At 35.5% G+C, this 22,540-nt stretch overlaps 2 protein-coding genes and 2 pseudogenes across 3 annotated transcripts; all 4 read right to left on the bottom strand.

The window, feature by feature from the left end:
- Positions 1-590: 590 nt before the first annotated feature.
- On the bottom strand, positions 591-3,032 carry LOC125210802 (mitochondrial import inner membrane translocase subunit TIM14-1-like). 2 transcript variants are annotated; one of them, XR_007174407.1, is made up of 4 exons: positions 2,865-3,032; positions 1,885-2,063; positions 825-1,068; positions 591-744 (listed from the first exon to the last, which is right to left on the bottom strand). XR_007174407.1 is itself a non-coding variant. In XM_048110399.1 (3 exons), exons 1-3 carry the CDS (start codon positions 2,865-2,867, stop codon positions 909-911), a joined length of 342 nt encoding a protein of 113 aa, XP_047966356.1. In that variant the 5' UTR covers positions 2,868-3,032; the 3' UTR covers positions 591-908. The 2 variants fall into 2 exon arrangements, 1 of the variants encoding a protein (XP_047966356.1); XM_048110399.1 differs by having other exon boundaries at positions 591-1,068.
- Positions 3,033-4,254: 1,222 nt separating this feature from the next.
- LOC125223486 lies at positions 4,255-7,220 on the bottom strand (annotated as a pseudogene).
- Positions 7,221-7,827: 607 nt separating this feature from the next.
- On the bottom strand, positions 7,828-10,993 carry LOC125223408 (annotated as a pseudogene).
- A 1,544-nt stretch (positions 10,994-12,537) lies between these two features.
- Positions 12,538-22,173, bottom strand: LOC125201544 (kinesin-like protein KIN-7D, mitochondrial). Its single transcript, XM_048099704.1, has 26 exons — positions 21,989-22,173; positions 21,531-21,905; positions 21,294-21,391; positions 20,890-20,979; positions 20,637-20,689; positions 20,017-20,082; positions 19,798-19,851; positions 19,556-19,615; positions 19,286-19,364; positions 19,032-19,099; positions 18,302-18,358; positions 18,018-18,122; positions 17,662-17,766; positions 17,319-17,426; positions 17,102-17,233; positions 16,793-16,975; positions 16,261-16,482; positions 15,983-16,120; positions 15,412-15,531; positions 15,278-15,328; positions 15,068-15,115; positions 14,828-14,974; positions 13,336-14,064; positions 13,084-13,213; positions 12,915-12,998; positions 12,538-12,831 (listed from the first exon to the last, which is right to left on the bottom strand). Exons 2-25 carry the CDS (start codon positions 21,866-21,868, stop codon positions 12,916-12,918), a joined length of 3,264 nt encoding a protein of 1,087 aa, XP_047955661.1. The 5' UTR covers positions 21,869-21,905; positions 21,989-22,173; the 3' UTR covers positions 12,538-12,831; position 12,915.
- Between the last annotated feature and the right edge of the window lie 367 nt (positions 22,174-22,540).

Below are 22,540 nucleotides of genomic sequence, written 5' to 3'. Positions count from 1 at the left end.
TTAATTAATGTTGAATTCAGTACACAGAGCTCAGTTTTTATAAAGGAGATGCAGTGGTTGATGAAGGCGCATAGCATATTATTGTTGTTGTGTTTTATGTTACTTATGTTTCAACAATGGATAAACAACCATTGAACTAGATTTGAGTTGTTTTTAGCTCTATGTGAAAGTTGAAACCATTGAGTTTGTTCACATAGTATGGATTAGATCAACGATTGATAAATAGCAACACTTTCGTATTACTTCAAATCTTCCATTTCGTTTCAAATTGTTACTAAAATTGATATTAAGATTTATCAATTATAAAATAAACATATATTTTGTGACATACACACACCAAAATGAACGAGGTTGCTATCGTTTCTGGTTATAATCATCCGACTTTCATTCTAGTTTTTGTTCAAATTCAAAGTTCATTCTATTATTGACAAACTCAACACACTATTAACTTCATCTACATTTTATTTCATCCAAAATATAATTACTCGAAGGAGAAACTTCAACCCTTTTCATAGTATTACCAAAAAAATCACTATAAATAATTTAATTAAAAAGCAAAAATAGTGAGACTCGTTGCACAATCAGCAGAGTGAAATTCCGAAGTCAATCCATTCATATCTACTAATTTATTGCAATCCTCGAAAAGCACATAAAGCAAAGCAATTCTTCACTTATACACATCCTAAGCTTAGAAATTAGAGTAGGACAGAGATAGCACAAGGTTGGTTCACTGTAGTCGATACACTACGATTCAAGCACATCAAAGATTACACCCCTGCTCAAAGAATATATTTTTCTGGTAATAAAATTGAGAAACATCTTACCCTCACGTAATTGTTGACAATCGACTTTGAAGGGCAGGCGCTACTCGCAGGGTCAAAAAAACTGCCGCTGCTCTGGGGTAAAGATTAAAAGGCTGAGTCACTGCCGCTCTTAGACTTCCCAAGCAACACATCTTTAGCTTCATTAATCTTAGAAGCAAGGTAATGGCTACCACCTGCATCGGGATGATTTGCCACCATTACCTTCCTGTGAGCTTCCCTTACCTTATCCGGCGGAGTGCTTTCCCTAATCAAGAAAATTAATACTCTTAGCTCTTACATTACCCAAAAATACAAGTAGGAATATATTAAAACAGAAAATGGACAGACAGAAGTTTTATATGATAAATTATGACTGGGAAAAAGATGACGACCATGATTATTAGCACATCAACATATATGTTCAATTGTTCATATAATTATATGTACATATCAATAAAACACAAAATCCAACAAGGTATACAATATCAACTTGAGTCAATAGCATATTATATTCAGAACATAGGAGAAAACCAATAGCATATACTGAACTAGAAAATAAGCAACATACTAGTTGTTCAATAATACTAGTACTATGTATGAACAGCGATACCACATAAAGAACTATTCATCAAAACCATGAACTTGCAGACTTAGCTCAGCACTCCCCTGTGAACTAACTAAAACAATAGCACAACATAATAATGACAGAAACTGATTAATAAAATGATCAAGCTAGTCCCAAAACTAGAAAAACTAGTCAAGAAAAGATCACCAAAGTAAAAATTGGCTTGTTTGACCGAGTTATATCCTGCACCATTCTTCCCATTATGAACAAAACCATCTTGAAAGGATAATGAATTAGCATTAGAGAATGATTGGGTCGTCTTATCAAGCTTGAAGCAGCTTAACTCTATTCAGTTTCAAAAGTGTAAAATCCTTTTTGGTTGACTTGGTCGTCTTATCAAGCCATGTTCGCACTTGTGCGACAAAAAGAACAGCACAAGTAAAGATAGCGCTGAAGTCTGAAGTTGATTTACATAATATGTACCCCGCAATCAAAAGAAGTAAACTTTAGGTTTACCTGACTCCGAGAATAAGTGATGCCTCCCTGCGAGTCATTTTTGGTTGGAAACCTCCTTCATAGAATTTTCGCATTCTGGCAGTTGGTGGTCTTGCTTTGAATGCTTGCCATGCCTGAATACTATATTTACCTGCTAGAGCAGCAGCAGCAACAGCAATCCCGGCTATAAGTGGCGTACCCTGTATAAGTCATCAGATTCAGTTCCCAATGGGGTGCATAATGAATACAGGACAAGCACAATATTCAGCAGTCTCTAAACAATAACCACGAAAAAACAAATGATAATCACAGCATAATGCTAATCCTATACACCAAATATGCACTTTTAATGGGTTAAAATATCTAATTCTCAATGCAAATAATTGCTGTTCTGAAAAATAACACTAGCATTTTACATCATTAAATCCCGATTTTGGGTGTAGTTACTCAGGGGCAAAACTTATGAAAGCCGGACAAATTTTAGTTTCACATTGCATCAAGTATTGTCTACATTCTCCATTTAAGAGGGACACTTGGTGTCATGATCATATAGAACAAGAACAAAAGCTCATGAAACCAAATTCCTGCACAGAATTATTGGTGGTATGCTTTCAAATCACAAACTTCTTTACAATTCGAAATATTACCTTGTGTTTTTCTTCTTAATAACACAGCCTCCTAAGGCTTACATTTACAGTTTTATCTGGAATATATACAAAATACTATATGCATATGATCAAGAAAACAGCTAATTTATAGTCCCAATCATAAGAACAACGAACACACTTTATTCAATTTCAAGGAGGAAGGTAACGAATTCACTTTAGGAGTCGAGTCCATCGACGGAAACCAAATAAACTACTAAATGTAAAGACTCAATAAAGCGAAACATGATTAAAATAGGGCATAAATTTGCACCCAAAAGGTAAAGATTTTCAAAGAAAACGGGTACTTCGTCATTTCACGCTCTTTAATCAAAATAAGAAGATTGGAGCGCTCACCATTTCAGACTTCAACACGGCCTCAGAAATGAAAAAAATGGGAAATCAACATTCAAATGCTATGTTATTTTCTGATTGAAAAGTGGCAGAGAAAGAATTAGGGTTTCTATATTTGTGAATGCGATGGAAGCCGGTAGTGGAATGGTAATGGCAATCGATCAAATGGTCGAATTGGTGAAGTCTGGAAGTATATTATCACGCGAGATGCACGTGATATATCATCACACAAAATACATTTTCCTAGAATATATCACTGCTAATTTTACTTCAATTATTTACATTATATTTTAAATTTACAACATTTTTAAATACGTGTCTCACAAAATATTTTATAGTAATTCTATATTTGGTGCTTATTTACATTATATTCAAAATTTACGCCATTTTTAAATACGTGTCTCACAAAATATTTTATAGTAATTCTATATTTGGTGTTGAATAGTAGTTAAAAAATACAAAAATAAGTTTAAATTTGCAACATGATTAGATAAGTCTTTTTCATCAAAAATTAAATTGGGGAATTGGTCTCTAAAACCATGAACTTTGCCCAAAATTTGGTATTTCCCATGAACTTTGAAATTGGTATATAATATCACGAACTTTGCATTTTGTTTGGTATTTCCCAAACTCACTCAAATAAGATATGCTTATCAAAATCTTATTTAACATAGGCAACCGAGATATGTTTTATAATATTTGAAACCACTTTTTAAGTTTATAACATGTAGTATAAAAAGTCACGTTGAAAACCACATTGATTTAATTGTGTCAAGTATGATAAAAAAAAACCTCGTAAGTTAGTTAAATATAGTATAATAAACATGCCGTGGGAAATACCAAACAAAATGCAAAGTTTGTGATATTATATACCAATTTCAAAGTTCATGGGAAATACCAAATTTTGGACAAAGTTCATGGTTTTAGAAACTAATTTCCCAATTAAATTTGATGTATAATTAGAGATGGTCTTCGTATTTTATGCATATTTCTCTTTAGAGATTTCCAAAAGAATTATTTTTTGGTTTCATACTAGTTTGACTCGTAGTATTTCTTTTTAAGAAGTCCCAAAAGTATAAAAAAAATTTACACGCTTTTCTCTTTCTTATTTTATTCAACCTATTTTAACTTCTAAAACCTTACAGTATATCTTACTAATTTTTATGCTAAAAAAATCCCCTACTACAAGTAAAATATACTCCTACTTCTCAATACTCCACATTAAAAATTTTAATCAAATAAAGCTGCCATATATAGATAGATATTATTTTCAAAAAATACTCTTTTTTGTGTAAAATTAAAATTGACGAAAACCAGCTTACTTAACAAGATCATTTCACTTCAATTAATAGAAGGATAAGGTGAAACAGAACAAGCAAGGAGAAATAGAAGCTGAAAATTTAAGGCACTTCCCCCAAACACAATCTGAAAATTTATCTGAATGCTGCCTGCAAGAGAACCAGATGTATCAACAAATTATCAACCTTATAAGCCATAACAAACAGTACAAAATCTTGTCATTACATATATCAAGATGAAGTATCATATTTGAGATCCTCAAATCTAGCCAGCAAGTTCGTTTTGTATTCTCCGACTTCCCCATACTCAATGGAATCTGGGGTGGCCTTGATCACAGGTATCGCTCCAGCTTTATGTATAGCATCGACCGCACCTTCTGCAGCATCAGATAGCGAGCCAGAGTGTCAGGGAACCATTCTACTGATCATTGCATACATCGTGTGGGACAGAAACAGTATGGCAGCAACAATAAATAATGAAAGAGTTTCTAGTTAAATCAATAAGAAAGAAAAGATTGTCAGTGTTCATCTTCTATGAGCAGCAACTGATTGATTTGGTGCAGTATATGAAAAGAAGGAAACTGATATTTGAAGTGATTGATTTGCAATCCAATTAAACCATAGTGTTTCTGAACACAAGGAACGTACTAAAAGAAACAAACATTGTAAATCTGACCTGATTTTGAGATGGCAACAAGAGCTTTCAAAGCTAGCCTTCGGGTGCGCTCATCTTTAGCACCTGCTAACATATCCACAAGCAATTGCGCTCCGCCTAATTCAACTATTTCATTCTTCTTTTATCTGGAAGCAAAAGACGTTATAAGTTTACAGGATATCACCAAAAACATTACATCAGTTTCCAGAAAAAGATTACAACAGAAGCATTGGCACCCTAAATCAGACATGCAGCTCCAGAGCTATGCGTATTTTTGTCAGTGCCTTATTTCAGATTGTAGCTCACATACCTATCTTGTTATTCTTCTATGGCCGGTTGGGTACAACTTATATGTTGGATAAAGTATGTTTCATAAAAGCAACTAAGCAAGTGACCATATTTGAATCAGGATATACCAATATAGGAGGAAGAATTGCTGAATTTGAAATAACTTTGAGTATTGACAACTGAATCCTGATGAAATCTTGAACTCACATGACATGATGTTCTTATTTATTTTTGACAAATTATAGAGGATCAACAAAAGAACAGACATTTTACTTGAGGAAAGAATAGTACAAATACAACTTGGCCTACATATGCCAGAATCATTAACATGGTAGTACTACTTACTGCACATGAAAATTTAAGTATTTTACCATCTATTGAAAACCGTGCTAATCTGGATGCTCCCATTCTCTTGAATAAAGGGTCCTTCACTTGTAAAAGTTTAACAGACTGCTGCATCACATTTTCTCCTACAGAAGTCCAATACCATAAACACCTGAGTTTGGAATTTTGATTTAAAGGGTTGAAAACATACGCACCCATGTATGGAAATAAGTGGTAGCCAATTACAGTTGCAGTTCCAGCAAAAAATAGTTTCAACAGCCATCCGATTTTTCTTTCTGCATCCTCTTCCAGTGATTTCTCATCTAGTACTGTAGAAAATTAATTTGGTATCAGAATATACATCAAAATACATAAATCTAAATTAACTAGTACTATACGATCTTTCGTAAGGCTAAAAGCATGAGAATGTCTCACACTTAAATGAGAAGCTCATAAGACCACAAAAAAAAAACAACTTCCACCCCAACCATCTCCCCTACCCACTAGACCAAATGTACACACGCGTACTTACATACAATTACAAATACGCACATCACATAAAATATCTAACACACTCATTCACTCTAGCTTATTTATCGATGTTAAGTGTATTTACAACGCTGTTGGTTATACAAGAGGGAGAGTTCAGCATTTATCCAAGTTAGATTTATTTGATCCCCATTGAAATTTATAGATACATAAGAGCAAATGCAATATGGATATTCACCTACCTCTTTTATAGGCTGATGAGAAATTCCGAGTCTGTATAACTGCATTCCTTCTGCAGAAATGCTGCATTTTTCATCGAGCAACAGTACTGTTGGCAATTGAAACTAAAAATATAACATATGACTGTCCCACATCGGTGTCAAGAGAAAACTGAAACTAGTATATAAGTCTCATGGGCCCTCCTCCTATCACCAATTGGTTTTAGGATGGAACCCATGGATTTCTATCATGGTATCAGAGCGGGTCGCCGAGTGTGGGTCAAATTTAACTGACCCAGCAGTATATCTGGGCCGAAACCAAAAAAATGACTGATCCAGCAGTATATCTGGACTTTAAAATATGGGCCAAGTGGTCCAACCGATCGAAAAAAAAAAAAATTGGGCCGATTGTCCAATCGATTAGAAAAAGTCCAACCCCTCCAAGGTTCACCTTGAAGGGTTTGAGGGAGGGTGTTGGCAATTGAAACTAAAAATATAACATATGACTGTCCCACATCGGTGTCAAGAGAAAACTGAAACTAGTATATAAGACTGAAACTAGTATATAAGTCTCATGGGCCCTCCTCCTATCACCAATTGGTTTTAGTATGGAACTCATGGATTTCTATCAAATACAATAAGAGGGCAAAAACAGATAATAAGAAACATAGTAACTTCACTCCTTCAAACTGCGTATAATGTTCAGTTTATTCAAATGATCCAGTACATCAAATAGGAAAAAATCAGCGATTAGGCAATGCAACTAAATTTACTGACGAAAAAGTAAACATTAATTCGAGCTTTGAAGAGCATTTCGGTTCATCAGTTGAAAAATCCTATCCTCGATTAAGCTAACAAAATACACACAGATGGACATAGCGGATTGTGTAATTTACCTCCTGTGCAAAGTCTGTTTGTGTGTTCCCTTCTGCAACAACGAAAACCCGCGCTGCGTGGATTTGGGGCAACTGGCGATTGTTGTGGTGTAAAACAGCTTAACAAATCGATTCATGATCGCTATTCGCTAGCTTAGAACAGATGTTAATGGCGGCAAACAGCTGCACTCACCATTTCCGATTCCAACACGAATTCAAAGCTTCATGACTCTGAATCCTTCTCTTATTGCTTTGTATATAAATCTTGTCTCCGCCTATTTTAAAAAAACTTTTGAATATTTAGGGCTTTGAACTTTTGGACAAAATTGAATCCAAGCTAGTGCAAAATGTATATGCTTTTCCAATTAACAAGTGGAAATAATAATTATAGTCATATTATTTTGAGGTTATTTTGTGTAAATTTATAATGCTTTCCAATTGAAAAACAAGTGCCAAGTAATTAATTACAGTATTATTTTGTTGTTATTTTTAAATAAGAGATCATACTAAGAAAAAGTATAGTTTTTTTGAATTGCATGTAATGGATCTAGTGACCAATTGTGGATAAAATGGAGTTAATTATATACTGAGTCTGATGCTTAGTTTTCAATATATTAATTGTATTTGATTTTCTAAAATTAGTTTTAATTTACAATTATATACGTTTTATTCTAATTCGTAATAAGAAAATCATAAATTATATGCACATAACTAGTATAACTACCAAAAAAAAGATAACATACAGTAATTGATAGACTATGTATTTTACTTAACGAATAGTATTAACGTCTTCTAAGTTAAATTCGTGACATTCCCAAATCCTCCTAATACAGTTACTGTAGTTGGAAAAAATAGAAAATGTAGTACCAGTCATACAATATCACATAATAGTATAATGCAATTAATATCATAAATAAAATATAAAAAAAATTTAACACTATAATACACAACCTTCTCGTGATACTTTACGTGACAAACCTAACAATAGTAGTATAAAACAAAACAAAATCTATAGCAACATTTGCTGAAGACTGGATTCTGAATAAATCCCTCTATCAATAATCAAATACTCCGTACTTCATTTTTTCTGGATTCCAGCCTCCTTATTGCTGTAGCACCCTTTAGGGTGTCAATTAACTGATCCTCCATTTACATCACCATTCACTAGGGACCTCATGTTGACTTTTGGAGGGCCCGAATGTCGCCTAGCCTGACCCGGTGAAGATGGAAAAGAAAGCCGTTTCTTTGCAAAAGCCGATGTTTCTTTGTCATTGTCCATTCCTGAAGGACTTTGAGACTTCAGCCTGGCCTTTGCCGAGCGAGTTGGTGTCATGTAACTTGGAATGGATGGAGAGCTATCCAAGCTCCCGTCGTCTCTACTAACTGAACCGGCTATGCTATGCCGCCTCCTATTCCTCTCTGATTGAACACTGAACACACTCCTCGAGTCATCCTCTTGACTCATCATGCTCACCTTTGGGCTGGAATTTCTTAGTTTTTGTGCTGCCAATGAAGATACAGTCCTTGGAGACGGAAGGCCGGGAGCCTGGTGGCTATGAGACAGCTTCTGAGTAGCTGCTGGAGATGGATTTTCGGAGTTTAGCTGATGGCGAGCAAAGGACTATGTGATTTCTCCTGCAGCAGTTCCAGGGCTGCCATTTTTTAATGATGAACAATCACGGTTGAGATCTTTCCCTGTTGTATTTTTAGTCTCGAGGGGAGTGGCAGCCATCCATCGTTCCAGCCAGCTCCAGCCCCAGTGAGGATTTGTTGGGTCCATGAACAATAAATTGTTTGATTGTGCTGATTTCTTCCACGTTTGCTGTTTTAAGCGACATTTTATTAAGTTAACGCTGATGCCAGGAGATATCTAGATTGCCATATATAAGAAGTACCTGGTGAGTGTAGGAATAAGCAAGAGCTCTTTCGCGTCTCATTGCAGCTTCGTATTTTTGGAGCAAGCTCGCCTCAGTTTCCTCTTTCGTTTGTGGACTATCATCCCATTCCTCCGCCATCTGCACCACAATTGAAGGTCTTTTAGTGAAAGGGATACTGAAACCTTAACAAAAACTCAGAAAAAAGTAACTGAGGAATGACTATAACTTGTGTAAGCTAGCTAGTAATCACATTTACAAGGATCCAGCCATATCAAATATCAGCATATGCAGAGTGGATTTGTGTTATGCGCAGGTGCCAGATTTCTGAAAAAGACATAATTGCATCAGAGAAAGAACTCACTCTCAAGCTATCCAGCTCTTTTACACGTCTCTGCAAGAGCTGTCGCTGAACTGCCCTACTTTCGTCCAACATTCTGGTTCTTCTTGTTTGGATCTGAGATTGCAACCGAGACAGAGTCTGCAAACATTTCAGAGTGCTTGAAGTCTGCCGTTCTGCTGCTGATCCGTCAACAAGGGACTTCAATCTGACTAGCCCTCTCAAAGCTCGCAATGCCCTCCTCGCCTGAAAATCAGGAATACAATAGCCAGCCCCTATTAGACATAATTCAACTTACAACTGATCTTTAATATAGTCAGTAGTTATAGAACTGTGTAAATGTGCCATTCTTCACTTTCTACAGGTATAGCCAATGAGGCATTGATCATTAAAGATACAAAAATCACAGTTATTGCCTCATCATTAAGTTCTAGATCTCATAAAACTGCTTCAACTGAATGAAAGTTATGAAACCATATCAAGTTCAAATATCCATCAGGTACAAACTAACAGAGCCAGATTAAAGCCAGCATATGTTATATCTAGAATTCAGCATCAGCAATAAAAAACCGTTCAATCATGAAAAAAGGGACATATTATCAACAGCTCAATTTGACCCCAAGAATATAAGTCGAAACATTCTTTATACAATGAAGTTCAAATAAATGACTATCTTATCTAGTTTATTAATGAAGTAAAAAGGGAAAATTTGCATTGCAGCATACCAAGTAACCACGGAACGCTGTCTGGATTTTGAGTGCTGCAACTTCCTCCTGGTGTTTTCCAGAAACTCGAGCCACTGTTGGCAGTGGAACTACCTCCGGAATAGCCTCCACAGCAGCTATTTCTGCTTCAGTAGCCACAGGTGCAGTATCTCCAACAGAGTGAAGGGCGTGCTTTATCTGCTGATTCTCCACCTCTGTCGACCTCGTGTTTCCCACTTGTGAAGGAGGATTGGAGACCTCAAAAGGCTCCTGATTTGGAAAATCAGAAACCGATGGAATTTCGTTCACAAGCAATATCTTCTGTGATTTACTTGATCTCTGCAATGATGAACAAAGCAAATATCAGATGCATCAACAATCCATCAATCAATCATCATATTTTAGCAAACAATTAAACTGTCATCTCATCATTGAATCAAACTTGGCATAATACCTTGGAACGCAGGCCTAGAGCCTTCTTGACTGATGAAAACAAACTTCCTTTCGCCATCCTCTTATCACTCTTTCTTCAATGGCCCTATCCCAAAAACTAGGGAAAAAAGAAACCATAAAATCATTTTGCATAACTCAATTTGCCCTAAAAATCCACAACACCATAATGCACAAACACAAACATCTTTAAAACAGAATCAATACAGCATAGTCTTAACATGTGCATAATTTCACCTCACTTTTCTTAAATATGCAAACCACTAACAAATTATCAAATGTGCAAAAACCACATATGCAAATAGTATACGAGCAGCTATAAATTTAATCATCTAGATTCCATACGTTGTCATCTCCAATTCTACCTGCACATTTCCACTAACTGAGGAACATGTGATAAATACACAAATGCTAAAGAACAGGAACAGGCAAATATAAGGAAAATCAGTCCACAGCATCTAAGAGAGAATATTACTTCAGTGGAGGTTGCCAATCAAATTAGCTGCTTGTCAGATCTCAGATAGTTAGAGTCTCCTCATGATAGAGTCCATCTCAGAATTTGAATCAGACAAATGGAAGACGTTGAACGCTTGTGAATCTTTGCTTGAGGCGTTGGGATTGAAACAACAGTAGTGAAAGCTTCCTTCACTTCACTACTGCGGTGGTTTATCCACCGTGGGACCCACTCACGCGTGTTTTTTTCACAAATTTAAAATTGGTTTTATACATTTGCGTAAAAAGACATTTTGGCTCATGGTTAACGTGAAAAGCCTTGAAATTGTTCAAGGGTAACTTGGAGTAGGTTTAGCAATTAGTGGGTTAATTAGTCATTCGGGGAGTGTTATATTGCTAACTTAATGCTTAATTGCTAACTACAACTCAATAATAGTCATTAGATATTTAAATTAAAGGCCTAGATCATTAACCATAAAATGTCAATACGATCAAAAAACGTCAATAAGGCTATAGAATTAATTCCAATAAAAATCAATAGGGGTATTAATGTCAAGTTAGTTATAATTAACTTTTAAAAGAAATTCCAAAACTTTAAATTTTTTAATTTTTTTCGATTTAATTAATAAAAACGCAAATTACACGTGGCAAATTGTAGACCACACGTTTTTTAAAATCATGTAGCCTTGAATTAGTTGTAGTTAGCAATTAAATGATGAGTTAGCAATTGATCACTCCCCTTAGTCATTCACCATGAAATTACTAGTAGATCAAATTTACTCAGCTCTATTAAACCAAATTTTTTGTGGATTTTCCTAAATATTGAAATATAATTTTATCTCAAAAAATTATAAATGTAATCTAACAATATACATTATGGAATATAGCAATTAACAGTGCACATTTTGTTAACGACACATGATTCACGTATGCTATAGACATAAATTAACGTTTGCAATCCGGTACACAATCTTAATTTAAATATTGAAAAAGTAATCAAATACTCCCTCCGTCCCATTCAAGGTGATCACCTTTTCGTTTTTGTTCGTCCAAATCAAGATGGTCACTTTCCAATTTTGGAATCAACCTTCTCTTATCTCTCCTCTCACCTTATTAAAATATTCAACTATCTTTTTTCTCTGTACTTTATTCCACCTAACAACACTTCCTCGTGCCACTCAAGAATGTGGTCATTTTGAGTGGGAAGGAGAAAGTACTAAACTATTCCTCTAGTTGCTCATATCAAAACCAAAGGATAGAACTCTGGAATACACTATTCCATAAATAATTATGAAGTGATTTTGAAGCGAGCAAACTGCTGCATAGCGATTTCAATTAGATAATATGGAGTAAGAGTAACAAATTGATTGCAAAACCACACAAATTTAAAGAGAGTAAAAGTTTTAAAAGTAAAGTTGGATAAAATGTTATTACTTGATTTAAAGGCCAAACCGAGCTCATATTTTAAAAAATCACTGTTTTGTTTAAAATTGAAGTTACAATATTTCACCTAGACTAATGATAATATATACGCACTTCGTATTGCTTAGACGACGACCTTCTAAATCATTATAGTTTTTGCTAGATTTAGAAAATACTAGCAATATACTAGTACTCCAAAATTTCGAATTTCATCAAGCTTTAGAACGTTCAGTTACGTAAACTTTTAAATTCATAATAAACCCCATAAGTCCATAAACATGAACCGTAACAAAATGCTTTCCTCGCATATTAATATGACATGAGGATCCAACTGATTGATACAACAGAGACATACTGAATTTTCTGTACTGTAATTTCTATACATTTTACTAATTTCACTCAAATTTGACAATGCTTGCGCCCCATAATCTCAAACGCGAGGCTGCAGCTCTTCACCAAACTCCTATATCTATTATCATTCTCACAATAATATACAAAGTTGTGGATTACATACACTTGAACTAATGAAAGAATGGCACCTGCCATTTCAGGAAAATAACAAGCAGGTAACGATGATCATCTACACACAAATCAAGGGAAAACATTAGTAATTCTGAAGCCAGCATAATCAGTTTGTTGAATAATATTATACAGAAATCAGACCTTAAGTAAAGGCAAAAATCCTGTCAGAAATTTTTGATCGGCAAATAGGACATTCAGAACAGGCAAGGGAACACGACTTGCATACTGCAGTCGTGGTAACAGCACAACATTAGTAGTATTCCATGAACGAGTTCCAATAATACAAAAATAAAAAGTTATACAAACTTACAGCAAAAATGGCGGCATGGGAGAAGCATTGCTGCGCTAGGCGACTCGAAACAAACTTTACACATGTGTGAATTCGCATCACCATTTACGGTGTACCTCATTTCCTTCTCTTTTATCTCCTGCATTCGAGCCTGAAGAAATATGCAGGGGAAACAACCATAATACCAGCAGCCATCACTAATTTGCAGGTTTAGAGTTGGAATTTTCACAAAAACATTATGATTATTTTAAAGCATGGGATAACAGTATTTACCTTGAGGCGGACGACGAGTGGTTCTTCTTTGGGAACATCTACATGTGGTATTGAATTATCAGAGGCTTCCCTGCTTTTATGTAATGAATTTGCATCCTTCTCAGCAATTCCAATTTTCGGAACATTTATTTTGTCTTTGTCCTCATGCAGTCTGCCATTCGTCCTCTGTTCTTGCTCAACACTTCCCTCTTTCTTTAGTTGAGCAACAAGAACCCACATGTTTGCTAGATCATTCTCTAGTGCTGCCTCCCTCTTCTTTGCCTCTTCAAATTTTTTCCGGTATTCATCTTCCAGAACTTCCTTCTCAGCCAAGGCAGCCTCAAGAGTCGCCTCTCGCTGTTTCCTTGCTTGCAGCTCCAACTTCAGATCATCAGAATCAAGACTCCACAAATCAAAGTCACCATTAACCATTCCAGAATCATTTGATCTGCTGGAGGCCCGACCTCTTCGACCAGTTCTTTGTATTTCATTAAGCCTGCGGTTACCTCCATTTCCAGAGTTTCTAGAGCTTATCTCACGAGCAGCCAATAATTCTTTTTCCAACTTGGCATTTTGCACAGATAGCTTAGTAACTTCACCAGCTAAGTTCTTTAGCTCTACTGCAGCAGCAGATGCTAATTCTTTAGCATAAGAAGCTTCCTCAGATAATTTCTGATTCTGTACACGTAACCCACTATTTTCCTCTAAAGTTTGAGTATGTTCTAGCTTTAGTTTCTCATTTTCAGTTTCCTGTTTTGAATAAAAAATTCCAGTCAAACACATAAGCAGAATTATGTTGTGTAATTTTTAAAAATGGCAATGAAATTCAATATGTCAATGGCAAGCAAAAAAACAAGCCACAACAACATTCACAGCTAACATCCAACAAATATAGAAACCCAGTAAAGGGTCCTGAATCCCCAAGCATGTGTTCAGCCCAAAGTAGAAAATATAACGAGCCAAGTAGATAAGGAAAAGTGCTTCAAAGTTAACTTCATCCAAATTAAAGAATTAAATTGACTTAAGTAAGACAAAAAAAGGTACGGAACATGTGAGAAGAAGGAATGTAAAGAGGCAGTGTAGAAAAACTACTTTAAAGGTATAGGAACAGGAAAAAAAGAAAAAATTAAACATGTTAAGCAGAGAAGTAAAAGCACTTGAAATGAACTTCATTTCTGTAGAGGTGATATGTGGACTATCGTCAAGTTTACAGAAAAAAATAAGAGAAATTAAACAAATCATCCACAAGAATCTGTGAGGTTCTCTAACTTGTTCAGATCATTAGAAATTGTTCCTGGTTTATCTGGAAATTATTTGTATTAGGAACTAAGCAAATCCTCTCCAATGCCTTATAACCAGAACATAGTTGAAACCATGACCTAATAAATGATTACTAAGCTGTATTTGCTAGCCTTAAAAACCTTTGTGCACTAGTGCGATTACACTTACATCCAGATACGTTGTGCAAATAGATTATACCATATAGCAACTAAGGACCTGCTACACATCTAACCTGTGATTGCACTTTCTTTCTCAACTCGTCTGCACATTCATCAGATACACACATTCCAGCCATGGGTGTCTTCATGCCACCAGATAATGAAGAGACTTGTAGTTCCAGGAGAAGGATTTTGTCTTGCAGTTCCTTGTTCTCAGCACACTGTAGATCAGAAAGCACATCCACATTATAAAACAGATTAATGATCTAAATAATGAAGGCAGTAATAGGTTTTACTTCTACGGAAAAAATTACCTTGTTCTGCAGCTGTTCTTGAAGAATACGGTTATCTGCTGACTTAATCTGCATTACAAGTCAAAAGGTGTCAGAAGATCCACCTACTGTGCTTGGCAAGTAGCAAAGAAAGGGATACTTTAGTGGAAGAAAAAACGATAATAAATTTCCATTTATCGCATAACAATTAACATGAACCAGGACACCAGGAGGGAGGATAAAAGAAAACACCTCAAGCTCAAAAGCCTTCTCACTGCACTGTGCCATCAATTTCATGACAGTCTGCCACAAGAAAGAAAAAGAAAACTTGTCAAGCTAATATAAAAAACAAGCCAGCAAGTGTTTTTGTTATGATTAAGGAGGACCTGCTGCATTTCAACCATGGATGCATTAGCAACAGAAGATTCACGTCTCTCAACTATCCTTTGTTCTAAAGCTCTCATCTGCTTCCGCTTTTCTTGTATTTCATATTCCAAGCTTTCAATCTAAGAATAAAAATACAGGAACATCTTTTAGAGTTCAAAAGCATTGGTCAGGTTCTAGCCAATAGAAGGTGATGGTATATATATAACAAAAATACTTCCAAGTATCACAGAGGACCAGATTTATAAATTCCTTGTGGCTCTAAAAATAGTGCCTCTAACACTGTAGATAGTATTTCAATACATAACAAGTTTCAAGTGGGAAAGGTTCTGCACTCAAATACTGTCTCACGTTGCACGTCCTTTTATTAAGACCATAAGGAACAGCAAAACTGACAAACTGCATATTGACAGTGGGGAGGGCAAGGAAATGATTCTTAGTCTAGACAGTGTTTTTAAATTTGTTATTTGTCAAACAGGAAAAAATGTAGCATTAGCATTACATATTTCCAGGTTAAGAGATAGAGTATTTAAAAGAGACATATGGTACTTTAGGAAGAAAATTGCAAGGTACCTGATCCTTTGAGATATTGGGATCATTTACAGATTGGTCAACCAGACGCTTTAGGGTACTTGTGCCCAATGCAATCTCTTCTGCAAGCATCTTTACTTGCTCACCAAGGAGATCCATCTCATGTGATGATGTGCCATCCTACATTATAAATAAATAAACTAAACATTTTATCTATGCCAAGATCTCAAGGGTGATCACAACTTTAAAGCAAACATAAGATCACTGAAATCAATTGGGAGGATAAAAGAAAATGAATTAGAGAAAAGTTGGATACATACTAGATGTAGTTTTGACATAGAGGAAAATCCACTAATAAGTTCACCCGCATGAGTTGTTTCGGATGTAGTACTGCCAGCTTGTGCTATATCCTCATTCCACTTGCTGGATGATCTTCTGTGTTTCAGTATATATGCATCTGATGAGGTAGTTAAACCAGAGGCTGGAGAATCCTTTTGGTTCTCATGGTAGAGTTTCAGAGAATCGGTATGCACCGCATCCAACTTTTGCCATACAGAAACATGAAATGTAGAATGAGTGACGTACAAATTGGTTTCCATTACGCAAATCATAGAAGACATAATAATGATGCACATAAACCAATAAATTTATATTTAGTGCATAATAAAGAAACATATATAATTAAACAATCAAGCTAAAGAATTTGAAAAGAAAGACTAATCTGACCCTGTCCATTGCCGGGAAATAATAAAGTCTAGTTTCAAAGGAATGACAGCCACCAAAGCAAGAATAGAGCAAGTACATTTGCTTGAACATCCCTTGCGAAATAAGTAAATGAGAATAACAACTTACTTCATCTTCAGCAGCAGAAAGACTCCTTTGATGAGAGGCCATGTCGTTCATGTATCCTGGCATCGCGTTTTTTGAAGAGACGAGTATCAGTTTTGTTAGCCTCTGAATTCTACTCATTAGAGCAGCCTTGGCATCTTCCTCCTCCTCCAGTCTTGACTGCATTTTGAATTGTCCTTCTTCTAACTGTAAAATGAACATAGATGGTAGAAAAATGCCAATTGTTGATCCTATTCCACCAAAACCAGAGAAGCAGATAACACACAGTAGTAAAGATTTTGGCAAGAATTTTAAAATAAATGCTAATTATACCTGTTGCTTTAAAACAATAATATCTTCGTGGCTAACACCAGCAAGCACGCCCCTCTTAAGCTGGTCAAGTTCTTCTTTGAGAGATGATATTTCTTTTTGATACTTCTTAATCAATGATTTTTCATCAATAATCTGAAATTTAAATAAATTAATACCAAGACAATTGGCCTCTCTAAACATGAATATAGCTACAAAGCATACATGTATACAGACTCACCCTATTACGTGAGGCGTAGATCTCAACACGTTTTGCCCTGCTGGCAAATTTTAAGGTGTTATGAGTTTCCTCCATATTGCTTGATGCTGGAGTAATCGTACAAATAAGCTGAGGAAATAAAGTATCATGATTTTAAATAATGCATTTCAACCAGTATAGTATAATTAAATTTAAAACTCATATTGAGGCTAGAGTATTGCAAGTAGATAATGATCAAAATACATGTTGGTGCGATCTTCGGACAAATGTTTATAAAATTACCACATGATTGACTGATACTTTCATGATTAAAATTGAAAGATGAGACAATTTTCAGGTATAAACTAAAGTTGCCCATGCTCACCGAAACGTGTCCGCGCCCACTTAGTGAGGATTGTAGAAGGCGTGTAAGCTTTGAATCCCGATAAGGAACATGGGATGACTTTCCTTCACTTAGTTTTCCAATTACCTTCGCAATTTAGAACATTGAGATCATCATCAAAAGACAAAAAGCACATGGCAAAAAAAACAGATTTCGGAGAAGAAGTTTAGATGTCATCGCAGTTTGAAATAAGAACTTATCATTTTATCAATATGCCAGTGCTGACATGGCAATGAAACAAGGAAAAGAGTGATCATACAATATTACAAGTGCAGGAAAATGGACTAACTACCAGCAGAAAGGTCTTCAGCTTAAGACAAGTAAGTTCCAATACTCACAGTTCCGAGAGTTAGAAGACTTTTATTGATGTAAGATCCTTCCTTTCGCCTAATCCCGGTTGTTTCAGTTTTTGCACTTTCAGACCCCGCTAGATCAATTAAGTTCTGCATAACAAAGATAGGGGTGGGTGTAAATTTTCATCAAAGCTTGTGATGCATTTGAAAGTAATAAAATTCTTGTATTCTTGTATGGGCAGAATTCAAAATATCAAATATATATAGTGACAAGAGAGAAACAGAGAGTTAATTTCCAGCATTCAAATGTGATTAAAGAAAATACACACCAGTTGTGAGAAAATAACTCCGTCATAATCATCTCCATGGTTACTACTCTCGATCATCTGGACCAGTATAAACAAACGCATTTAAAGTTGTTAGAAGACCAGAAGGCAGAACAATAACAAAGATATCAGTGCATCAGTAGATATAATTGGAGTAGAATATATGTTATTGTATTACTAACAACCTAGAAAGTATAAGTGACCACATAAAAAGGAAATGTCAAACAAAATAAGCATATATCACATGCATTAGGAAATTAAATAGTTGTAGAGGCATAATCAATATCAAACTTGAAATTTATTTTAAGGTTCCAGTTCACATAATAATTCATTTTTAACTCGTTTGCCTATCTTTTGCATTTTTATTTTTTTTTGCAGCACTACCCAATTACTCTCATTTAATTACTACCACGAAATGGACTAGCTTCTTTTATGCTAAAAATTTAATATGACTAGTTGATATGCATTGGTCACCATTGGCCTTATGGTCCCTATGCTCACAATGAAAATGAGTTCCCAATTCCCCATTCACCTCAGACCAAGAAGATCAATATGCGAATTCTTCATGAGAAAATAAAGTAAAATGACATAGTAACCGATATCGCAACAGTGAAACCAAGCTTCAGTAAAATGAAAACTAATGAAATTTACATTTTTATCATTAATTTTAAATAAATGCGGGTCTAGTGGAACTCAATAAAGAATAAAGAACTAATTCTAACAGGTTACATACCAATGTGAATATAGTATGGCTACGGCTGCTAAAGAGGTTGAAATTATTTGATCCAACATGTCGATGCTCTGCAATTGTAATAAGAGTAGTGCCGCCATCAGATTTAGATGTAATATATCATACATATCAAACTTCAAAAGTTGTATGAAGAAATACATATATGATGGACTATGCCTGAAAAGTGTGGGGGGGAAAACAAACATACAATCATGTGATGTGGACCCACACAAGTTGCACAACACACTAAAATATACCTTCTCCTGCAGCAATAAATGAAAGGGCGTGCCCAGGGGATAAAACAACTTCTTCCTTAATGCCCTCAACATAAGTTCCCTGCACATACGAGAATAAAAGGTCATAAGCTAATGAAAACTTAAGGCCTTTTAGATTAAACAACTCAGTTACTACACAAGAATAACTCCTACAAATACAAATAAGAGTACCGTCAAGGATAAAGTTTCAGCTATTAAAAAGTGATAATGTACTCTACATACAGAGGATAAAGACAATTAATATGAAAAAACCTGTGCATCTTCTCTCACGCGCAAATTTTGACCAGTGGGGTCCAGTAAGTCATTAATCACCTGATAACAAAGGCATCGAGGAACATGAAGAAGTTCTTAAGTGCCCAGAAAAGGTAGTTTTTTATTAAAATTTTAAGGGATAAACTACATGCAAAAGACATGAACATTGTATGAGCACGTAAATTTAGAAAAATATAAGTTGTTCACATGTTGATATGGTAATTGTTAAAAGTATTACTAACCTCATTGTAAATTTCTAGATATGACACTCGGAGTAGGAATTCACGACCTGGAGTCTGAAAAGAAATTACCGTCATCCGTTATCTGTTGATTATACTACATAATAGCATCTAATGACAACAACAAATAAATAAAAAGTACAACACAACACAGGCAAACACTAAAATATAGCGTTTGGTTATAATGTTCAGGCAACCACAATAAGTTTTCGGCAAACATACATCTTGAATTATGCTGAAGACGTCCTTTATAGCCAATGGTATGATCCCTGGAGAACTTTGATCACCCTGATACGAAATATGCAGAAAATAATGAGATGTCATAGCTATTCCTAAAAATTCTTTTGTAATTTTCTATTAACTTGTAATTTCAATAGAGATAAGCAAACAGAACAAACAGCAGAGAACAAGGTCGAGAACAGTGATAGTAGTTAGACTGTAAGGAAGAATATCACATGGTTCATTCTTGGGGTACAAAATGAATTATATAAATGATTTTTGAGTGTCCATTCTGTAATTTAGTGTCAGTTGAACCAACAAAACAAACTAAATCATCAAGGAATCTACCATACTCTCAACTTTCAATAAAAATATATATACCCCAGCAATAGGCATCAGTGCATCCAATCACATGACATCAAATCAAACGTCTACCTATTGCTTATATCCACAAGAGCCATTCACTGTATAATTTCTTTGCAGATAAATTTTGAATAATGATTGTAACACCTCCGAAAAACTGATAAAAAATAGCATATTCATCCGTGTACCAATTCCAGGCTTATGACTCAGTCCTACCATGTAAAATTAACAGGAAGGAAATAAAGGTGATTTTAACTTACATGCATAGTGTGTGTTTTCCCACTACTGGTGACACCATAAGCAAATACGGTTCCTGCACATGGACTTGATCAGTGCTAATTTGCAGAACATTTAGAAAATAACTAGTCAAGCGATCATCCCTATGGAGACAATTGGCATGCAATGCTAGCCCATAACAGAAGGTGGACACCGTGGCCTTAAAACATAGTTATTCAATTGCAACCTAGTCATGAATGGCTTCAAAAGGTTCGCGTGTAAATAAGTTCAGCTTACCATTTACACCGTCCATTGCAGCCTTAACTACAGGTCGAGCTGCTACTTCATAGACTTCAGGAGTGTTTGTACTAGATCCAAAAACCTTATCTGTTAAGAGCACGAATATGCAAATGGTAAAACATCATAATTAGACAATTTCATTTCATTGGATAAATTTCCCACAAAACGTATTAAATAAATGTACACTGCTTACAACTAGTATATCTTTTTTAATCGAAAACCTAATAACAATGAATTTTTACCAGTTTATACATTTCAATATTGCCCTTTCCATAGCTCAACCATAACACTCATTGCAGTTCACATAATTGAGAATGCAAAATCCAGAAAGCAGTGACGATCTATAACTCCAAAGTATCACAAGAAACAATTCGGAAGTACCAAAGGATACTGAACTTTACCGAATGCATAAGCCGTCATTGGATTATACTCATTCCGCACGGTTTTCTCACCATCTGCATACCATGCGACCTCATCTCCTCTTTGATATTCCCTTTCACTGCATTAACATGGCATAACAATGTAATGAGAGTTGATTGATTCAACTTCATCAAATTATAACCTAACCTGAAACCTTGCCCCAAATTAAGAAGTTTGAAAATCAATTAAAATCAGATCCATCAATAAATTCAAATCACCTCAGAGGCCGAAATCTAATTGTCACTGCAATGCTATCCCCCGATCTCGAAGCACTCCCCAGTGGCTCTCCAGTCAGCTGCTCCTCCATCGACGGATAAGTCACCGGCGTGCGGCTTCGCGAATAGTCGCCACCATTGCGATTAGACGCCGTGGATCTAGAGCCGTATCCTCCGCTGCCACCGGCGCCGTAGAAAGACGTCGCAGAAGAGGCACATGAGCGCGGCATTAAACGACCGTTCATCATCGATGACGAAGACGACGTTGATGAATAAGGAGTCGACGGTTTCCGCTGACCAAACGGTGAGCTACTTCTTCCTCTGGAAGACGAAGCCGCCATTTCTCCAAACACAACAAATTGAATAACAACTCACAATCTATGACATTAAACAATTAGTCAGTTTGCCTGAGTCAGTGCTATGAAAATGTAGACATCGGAAATTAGGGAATAGTGAATTACAGGAATGATATGTCAGAAATCACATGGCTTGAATCTGTAAAGTGAATGAGATTGCTATAATTTTGAATTTCCTAACTTGGAATGAGATCACTCACACACACATGCGCGTCTGTGTGCGAACAGAGAGATGAGAGAGTGAACTCGGGGTTTCTTCTTCTTAAAGACAAAGGAGTTGCAGTGTAGAGAGGGAGAGAGTAATGAGTAAAGATGTGAAGTTGGACTAGCGAGGAGTGAAAACGACGGGAGGTAAAAAAAAAATATTTATACTGCATTTCATTTGAATTTCAAAATGTCTTCTAATTAAAGAATTATTTTATTACGTAATATTTTGAGTCAGATTTTCATTTTTCTATGGAATCACTCATTTAACGATATCAGAAAAAAATTGGGGTTGCCAGAGCAGGGTATTTTACCTAAGTAGTAGTATTTCTTATTTGTACACACTTGAAAATCGATTACTTCCAAATAAATTTAAACCTCACCTAATTCTCAAAACGTTTGTCGGCGAGATAATTTTAGTTTATTTTATTTAAATACTAGTACTACAAAAAG

The sequence above is a fragment of the Salvia hispanica genome, chromosome 1, assembly GCF_023119035.1.
Source record: "Salvia hispanica cultivar TCC Black 2014 chromosome 1, UniMelb_Shisp_WGS_1.0, whole genome shotgun sequence".
Lineage (NCBI taxonomy): Eukaryota > Viridiplantae > Streptophyta > Magnoliopsida > Lamiales > Lamiaceae > Salvia > Salvia hispanica.
The sequence above is the reverse complement of the archived record's forward strand: the minus strand, read 5'-3'. Positions and strand labels throughout refer to the sequence as shown.